General features: G+C 53.1%; 1 protein-coding gene across 1 annotated transcript; it reads right to left on the bottom strand.

Moving 5' to 3' along the window:
* Positions 1 to 1,427: 1,427 nt before the first annotated feature.
* ZNF853 (zinc finger protein 853) lies at positions 1,428 to 7,898 on the bottom strand. Its single transcript, XM_023516507.1, has 3 exons — positions 7,744 to 7,898; positions 6,874 to 6,996; positions 1,428 to 4,559 (listed from the first exon to the last, which is right to left on the bottom strand). Exons 2-3 carry the CDS (start codon positions 6,956 to 6,958, stop codon positions 2,626 to 2,628), a joined length of 2,019 nt encoding a protein of 672 aa, XP_023372275.1. The 5' UTR covers positions 6,959 to 6,996; positions 7,744 to 7,898; the 3' UTR covers positions 1,428 to 2,625.
* Positions 7,899 to 8,156: the final 258 nt, after the last annotated feature.

Here is an 8,156-nt window from a genome sequence, read left to right as displayed (position 1 = left end):
AGAATCGCTTAAGCCCAAGAGTTTGAGGTTGCTGTGAGCTGTAATGCCACAGCACTCTACCCAGGGCAACAGCTTGAGGCTCTGTCTCAAAAAAAGAAAGACAGACAGACCTTTGTGTAGTCTTCAGGCAAGGGGAGAAGGATGCAGCTGCTGTCCCTGAAAGGAAAAATGGGCCCACGGCTGGAGGGGGGGTCCCCAAGGGGGAGGCCCCGAGTTTTGAGGGGAACATGGAGACTCAGTGGCCTCAAGCTTGTCACCCAGATATCTTTAATCCAAGCCAAAAGGTCCAACTCCTTCTACATCAGGGCCCAGATATGGATCTAGTCCAGCCTTCTGTGAAGTTTCTCTGTTGGCCTATCCTTGGCTAACAGAAATGGGAATCTCTAAACACTGCACAGGGGCCTCTGACTGACCCTTTATGACTTTGGTTGATGACTATGGACCTGAAACCCTCGTTTTCCTTCATCATGGCATGAACTGTGCTCAGCCGAACCAACCAATCCCATGGTCCCTATAGTGACCACTTCCACTGTGTATCTTAAATGCTCAAGGTAGGCATTAGTCTCAGCTCCTCCTCCCACCCCATAGCTTGACCTGCTTATTGGTATAGCAGCCAAAGCAACCTCCATTGACCCCCTACACACACACACACACACACACACAAGCAGGTCCCTGTTACCTGATAGGCAAGTGATCCAAGTCCAGAATCCCACCTTTAGACTCCTCTTCCCAGGATTACTGTGTCAGAGTAAGAGAAGTGGGGCAAGGAAGGACCAGAAGAAGAGGAAAGGTATAGTCCCAAGCAAAGTCCTGCAAAAGATGCCTCAGTGGATCCCACAGCCAAAATCAACTGTGATTTGTGCCTTTAAGCCCTCCTGGCCAGAAGTGGGCAAACTTGGCTTGCACTCTCTTCCCATTCTTGTCTTAAAGGGTTAAGGGCCACCATCAGAGAAGGCACTTCTCAGGTACATCGGGCTTTCTGCACAGGTTTAAAGGGGCTCCAGTAGCCCAAGGGTTGTTCTTCAAAGAAGGGTTGAGGATGGGGATGCTGGAGGTAAAAGCTGGGGGCAGGAGGAGATAAGAATAGCAAAAAGGACCTAAGAATATGTGCTAGTTGAGTCTTGGAATCAGGACTCTCGGGACTGAATGGGTGTTCAGGCTCATGACTCCCCTCCAAGTGGCCATCCAACATGGAGCTTATCCTTACAAAGCCACTATTTCTGGTCCTTGACCCCAGGAGGGTCTTACTAAGTCAGTCCATCCCCCAGCCAAGGGGAATGGAAGGTGGGTCAGGGGTTAGGAAGACTCAGTAATGAGCCTGAACACTAAGTTGGATTCAAGGGCAAAGAGGACAATTTTCTTTAGAAACCTATTCCCCAGGGCAAGACCCAAAATTCAAAGATGAAGACCCAAAGATAGGACACAGTTTCATTTTATTTTTCATTTTTTGTTTCTCACTTACCAACACATTTGTAAAAATGTAGCAGGCTGTGTTAGTAAAGGAGAAGCAGGGAGGGAAGAGAAGGATAGGAACTAAGCAGCCACACATGAAAAGTCAGGTGCAGCAGGAAGTGCTTGTGGGGGCCAGAGTGGCGGCAGATGCCTGATGCCTCACTTTTCCACAGGCATCAGCAATTGCTGTTGCTCCAGCCCCAGACGATTTGGTAAACGTGATAAAAAGCATTTCTATTGCCTCCAATCTTATCCCCAACATTCTTCCCCTAGCCCCCAGGCATGGGGGAGGGTCTGCTTGGCAGCCTAAGCCCCATTGCCATCATAGCCTGATTCAAGGTGCCAGGCTAGTCAGTGGATCCCAGGGAGCCCACAGAGGGGATACCCAGGACTCCTTCTAGGTCCTTCTTCTGTACTGAACACCCCCAGAACTCCTCTGCTTCAGCCATAGCTCTTACTCCCGGGACTTCAGGGGAAGGCAGTGGGGTTGGGAGCGTGGCAGCAGAGACCTAGAACCTGTTTATAATGCCAGAGCCCTGGGTTCCCTTGGAGGGAAGGTTTTACCTTTGGCCCAGAGCAGGACTGCCCAGCATTTATTTGCACATTGACCCCGTGAACACTCTGATCCTGTGTTTATAAACACAGGCATTTTCATCAGAATTACATCCACCCTGATGAACTTTCATCCTACAAAGTATTTTCAAGGCAAATGCCCTTGAGGACAATTCAATGCCTTCATCAGTTTTCTACATAGTGCAGGTAAGTTTCCTTTTTATGCCCGTTTTTCTCCTTGAAATAATTTCACCAGGATCAAATCTTTCCCGTGTGCGTTTTGCCGTTAAGTATTTGATTCCCTGGGTTAGTGTCCGGTCCACGTCAAAAGTAACGAATTGTGGCCGAGTTTCCTCTGTGACTCTCATTTCTAAGTAGACAGCCCTCTGGGCCACCACTGCTGAGGAACAAAAGTGCCCCGTGTGCTGTCTCTGCCTCGGTTGGCTTTTCTCTTACGAATGGTTTTGGGGGGATGATACTTTCAGGGACTCCAAGGGACGAGGGAGGCCTGTCTCTCCAAGGCCATTCCAGAATGTCTCCAGTGAGCGACCAAGAGCCCCCGCCAGGGTCAAGGTATCACCCTCTGTGTCCCCCACCGCCCGCGTGCCCTTGCTCCCAGGTTCACGGCGCCTTGGTGGCCGCTGCGGCCTGCTCGGCGCGCGAGGTACTGCCGGGGGCCGAGGGCCGGGGGCCGCGCAGCAACCCAAGACCCCGAGAGCGGCCAGCGCCGTGCAGCTGGCGTTCGTGGCGGCGGATCTGCACTTTGTGACGAAAGCGCTCCCCGCAGTCCTCGCAGACGTAGGGCCGCTCGCCCGAGTGCGTGCGCCGGTGGCGGAGCAGGTTGGAGGAGACGCTGAAGCGCTTGCCACAGTCACTACAGGCGTAGGGCCGCTCGCCTGTGTGCGTGCGCTGGTGCTGCACGAGCGCCGAGCTCTCGCTGAAGCGCTTGGAGCAGTAGGAGCAAGAGTAGGGCTTCTCGCCCGTGTGGATGCGCTGGTGTGTCACCAGGTTTGAGTGCTGCGAGAAGCCCTTGCCGCACTCGCCGCAGCGGTGCGGCCGCTCGCCAGTGTGCGTGGCCTGGTGCCGCACCAGGTCAGTGCTCCGGCTGAAGCCCTTGCCGCATTCTCCACAGATGGTCGGCCGGTCCCGGGCACGCCGCCGCCGCCGCTGCCGCGCAGGTGTTAGCGCTGCGCTGCCTGCCGGGCCCGGGATGGCCACCACGGTCGGTGTGGTCACGGTGGGCAGCACCATGAGCTCCTGCAGCACCACGTAGCCAGGCGGGGCCACCACGACCGCTGCCGGCGCCCCCGGCACTGCCGCTCCACCACCCCCTGCGGTGGGTACCAATTCCAGCTGCAGCTCTGGTTGCTGGGCTCCCAGCTCCACGGGGGTCAGCTCCAGTTGCACCTCCTGCTGCTCCAGCTGTTGCTGCTCCAGTCGCTGCTGCTGCTCCAACTGTTGCTCCAGCTGCTGCAGCTGCTCCTGCAGTTTGAGTTGCAGCTGCCTCTGCTCCTGCTGCCGCTCCAGCTCCTGCTGCCTCTCTAGCTCCCGCCGCTGCTGCTCCAGCTCCTGCTCCGACTCCAGGTCCACCGGCATGAGCTCCAGCTCCACCTCTTCCTCCTCCTCTGGCTGCAGCTGCTGCTGTTGAAACTGTTCCTGCTGCTGTTGCTGGTGCTGTAATTGTTCCTGCTGCTGCAGCAACAGCTGCTGCTGTAATTGTTCCTGCTGCTGCAGCAACAGCTGCTGCTGTAAGTGCACCTGCTGCTGCTGCAACAGCTGCTGCTGTAATTGTTCCTGCTGCTGCAGCAACAGTAGCTGCTGCTGCTGTAGCTGTTCTTGTTGCTGTTGGAACTGTTGGTGCTGTAATTGTTCCTGCTGTTGCAACAGTTTCTGCTGTTGTAGCAGCTGCTGCTGCTGCAACTGTTCCTGGTGCTGCTGCAACAATGGTTGCATCTGCTGTTGCTGTAACTGTCCCTGTTGTTGCTGCAACAACTGTTGCTCTTGCACTTGCTGCTGCAGCAACAACTGTTGCTGTTGTTCTTGCTGCTGCAGTAACAGCTGTTGTTCTTGTACTTGCTGCTGCTGTACCTGTTCTTGTTGCTGTAGTAACAGCTGTTGCTCTTGCACTTGCTGCTGCTGTAACTGCTCCTGCTGTTGTTCTTGCACTTGCTGCTGCTGTAACTGTTGCTGCTGTTGCATTAGCTGCAGTTCTGATTTCAGTTCCTGATGCTGCATGGATTGGTGTTTTTCCTGTAGTTCTTGCTGTATTTGAGACAGATGCTGTTGTCCATCTTGCAGCTGCTGCTGTTGCAATTCTGGCTGATGTCCTAATAGTTGGTTTTGTGGTTGCTGCTGTTGTAACTGTTCAGGCTGTGGCTGTTGCTGCAGCTGTGGCTGCTGTTCTGACTGCTGTAACCCCTGTTGTTCTGTCTGGGCTTCCTCAGTGATTTCACTGGCCTTTACTGGGGCTGAGATTGAGCTGGCTGGCTCTTGTAAGCTGCTGCCTCCCTCCTGAGCCTCTTCCTCCTCCTGACTCTTGCTGCCAGCATTGCCACCTATAGCAGAAATGACAGGAGGCCAGGAGGGAAAGATTTACAGATAGCTCTCCCATCCAGAGCCCTAGACCTGCCCCCTTTCCCTGCCCATATACAGCCACTCAAGTATATACTAATGTGCTCTCAGCAGTGACCCAAAAGTGTTGGAACAAATGACAATGTCAGCAGAGCAGAAACTGAGATGCTGTGGGGGTGAGGGGTAGTGTGGCTTAGAAAATATGCTCAAGGGACTACTGGTCATGTCGCTCGACCCCAGCTTCCTGACCCCTCTGCTTGGCTTCCCTTCACACATGCTCCATGTTTAGATCTTGGCAGTGATACCAGCAAGGGCACCTAGGTCTCCCTGATACCATTCCCCTAGAAGTCTCTTGTGCTTAATCACCATCCAGTGGGAATCAGTGAACTGACTATTCCAATGGCCAAGCCATCAACCCTGTGTTAAAGTCGGACTTCAGCTATGGTCATACCTTAAATAAATGAAACTCACCTTCTGTAGAGAGTAAAGAATTTCCATAAAGCTGCCTAGAAGTGTTACCACAAGTAGTTGCCAAAAATTACCAAAGTGTCAGAGAGACCCCTGGTTCCAGGCAGGAGGTCCTCAGTTTAGAAGGAGGTCCTCTATGGATGAACAGCTTTATCCCCTCCAGCAGACTCACAGCTTAGTGACACTCACATCATCCACTTAAGGGTAAAGCAGGAAGGACCCAGGTATATTCCCTACAATCTAGGAGGTGCTTAAACACTTTCGCTCTCTGCAGGTCAGGATTAGTTTACAAAGTAATAAAAAGTACCAAGGATACAACCTGCTCCATTTGAAACTGCCTAAGTACTGTACATGTTTAGATTCGGGAATGAAAAGGACTAACTCACAGCCTCAACACGATGAATGACCAGTTACCTAACCTCTGGAAACCTCAGTTTCCCCTTCTGTAAAACGGGATAACTCCTTTTCAGAGAAAGGATAACTGTGAAGCCCCAGTGTTGAGTAGGGCACAGGGTAAGCACTGCATAAACAAGAGTGATTCCCTCACCAGGTTTCCCTTTCTGTGCAATGTCCACAGTTAGCCTCTCCTTTAGAGTATTACTATGGTGCTATCAGAAACTCCTAATTCTTCTTTGCATGAGTGACCCTAGGAGGCTTCCTCCATTCCCAAGTCTGATTTCAACATCACTTCTTCCTATACCACCATATGTTCAATTTTGTAGTGGAAAGCAATGGTTTAAAAAAATTGTGCTTTCTAGTCACATTTCCAGGAATAATTGATTTAATAAAACCAAGGGTTATCTGCATGTATACAAAATTTTCAGTAAAATATTCCTAATAACCATTAGCTTAGGCTAATGGATCAGTGAGTTTCTTTTTCAAAGACACTCATACCATTGGGAAGACGCACATGGCAGGTGAAGACAGCCATGAAAACCTGTCCCTTGGTTAAGTCCAATGTCTCATAGACATTCCCTTCCCCCACCTCCTCTGGGAGCAACAGGGACAGATCATGCCTCTGTGTGAACCTTCTCTTCTCTAGCATAGTGCTTGGCCATATGTCAACTCTGACTTCCTAGGACAGCAATTTCAGCATTTTTAATAAAGGCATTTTAATGAACATTTAGTTAGAGGTGTTGTCTAATGTATATACTCTCCCAAGATTTTGTCAGTTAAATTTATCAAGTCAGAAATTCCTTGTTTAGTCCACACATCCCCATCTGGCTCCTCCAATTCCCTTGGTCCTTTTCAAGCTCTGTCCAACCCTGCCCCCACCCTTGTACAGCACTCTTAAAGTACAGAGTGGAAGCTGACTCTTGAGAGTGAGGCCACCAGCAAAGTTTTGCCCAGAGTGAGCAGAGAGGTCTTGGAAGGTTCTGCAGGACAACAATTGCCTCTGGGAATTAGGTAGAGAAAAACAGATGGAAGCAGAGGTCAAAGAAAAGTGGACAAGGTTAGAGGCTACAGGAGAAAAGAAGCCTTGGAGCCCATGTCTAAGGCAAAAGACGTAGAGGAAGAGACACCACTGTCAGTGCCTGAATTCTGTCCAGGAAATTGAGTTGGGAGCCAGGGTCAGGTAGAAGAATGATGGAGACCTCTAATTGCTGGGAACACAGAGCAGTGGATTCCAGGGGGCATAAATGTGGGGTTAGGGACTGGGACAGTCATATTGCCAGGGAGCCCCTTATCAGTTGGACCTCAGCCTGATATGGTTGGCTGATACAAGCTGGTGCAGGCTGCCTGTTACCCTCAGGCCTCTTCCTGGCACAGCAAGCCTGGGGCTCTATCAAGGATTCTCAAGGTGCCTGACAGCCCTTCCCAGCCTCTCACCTGAGAGGGTGTTGGGCCCTGGACCCCCATCGTCAAGACATCGCAGCTCCAGCACGAAGGTCTTGGCTGCCGGCTCCACCTCCATCCTAGCAGTCAGACCCGGATCCCGGGGAGCCAGCTGTGCTGAGAGGAAGGAAGGAAGCTGTTCAGATGGGCGAGGGTGCTGCAAAAACCCAGCCAGGTGTCACCAACCCCCAAAGGCTCTCCAGTTCTGCCTCTGACCACCCCAGTGTTGGCAGCTCCACCCCAACTGCAAAAGCAACACAGTGCAGATCATAGCAGAGAAGTGGAGTGAGGGTGGTCTGGAGGCTCAGGGCTGGCAAGGTGGCAGTGGCCCCTGGACCCTGTTCCTGCACAGAGCCAGGGCTTTTTGTCCTGGCTTGGGGTAGGGCTCTGAGGGCACCCTGTGCAGCTGTGTCTCTCAGTGAGACAACTGTAGGAATCTGCTCCTCACAAGGCAGGGGAGCTGAGGTCACCGAAGGGACATCTGAAGAGCTCTCTGACAAAAGAGACTGTCCACCAACATCCCCCTGCTCCCTTCAACTCTGTTTGGCTCCATGGTCTGCTCTGGGAACTCATTTAGTCTTCTAAGGCCACCAGCAGGCTGTGTGTGACTGGTGCCACTTCAGCTCCCTGGGAAGGCAGGTGTCCAGAGCACTGTAACACATGGCAGCATTAGGCTGCCATCCCAGCCTGATGTCCAGGGATCCTGAGAGTCCATGCTGGCCTGCCCAGAGGTGGCCCCACATCTAGCCCTCCTCTCTCCCCAGACAGGCTGACTGGGGTTCCTCTAGCTTTTCAGAATCCTGTCCAAGTCCTCTTAAGGGACGCATTCCCAGTTGCCCAGGCCAGCTGCCCACTGGGCCTCACCTGGTACAGCATTTCCTGCTCCTGGGGCAGCCTCTGTGCTAGGGGAGGTGTGGTCAGCAGAGGCTGCAAGGTGAAGGCCAAAGCATGCAGCTGGCTCCCTCCGGAAGCGCCTCCATCCAGAAAGAGCCAGGGAGGCACCAGGCCACCCGGTGGGCTTTCTGGGCACTCCGGAGGGTCTGCACCGTCAGGGCTGCCAAGGTCGCCCTGCACCTAGAAGGGCACGGTGGAGCTCCCGAAAAGAAGTTAGTGGAGACTCCCTGTCTGGGATAGAGGTGCGGGAATCAGGGGTGGCCGAGTGGGATCATAGCGGGCAGCAGGGTCCTGGCCGTTCCCCCGAGGTCGACACCGCGGGGTGGCCCAGGCTCAGGTCGGCGGTGGCCAGGTGACACGGCTCCTCCGTGGCCGGCGGCCAC

The sequence above is a fragment of the Otolemur garnettii genome, unplaced genomic scaffold (assembly GCF_000181295.1).
Source record: "Otolemur garnettii isolate 467f Iridium unplaced genomic scaffold, OtoGar3 scaffold00092, whole genome shotgun sequence".
In the NCBI taxonomy this organism is placed as follows: Eukaryota; Metazoa; Chordata; class Mammalia; order Primates; family Galagidae; genus Otolemur; species Otolemur garnettii.
This window is presented reverse-complemented; position numbering and strand designations above follow the sequence as displayed.

What these genes read in the sequence shown, in the direction of transcription:
- ZNF853 (XM_023516507.1), bottom strand. Translation starts at nt 6,958, where the DNA reads ATGGAGGTGGAGCCGGCAGCCAAGACCTTCGTGCTGGAGCTGCGATGT. An exon ending in AGGGCCCAACACCCTCTCAG is followed by an intron (nt 4,560 to 6,873) that starts GTGAGAGGCTGG and finishes TTTCTGCTATAG; the next exon opens with GTGGCAATGCTGGCAGCAAG.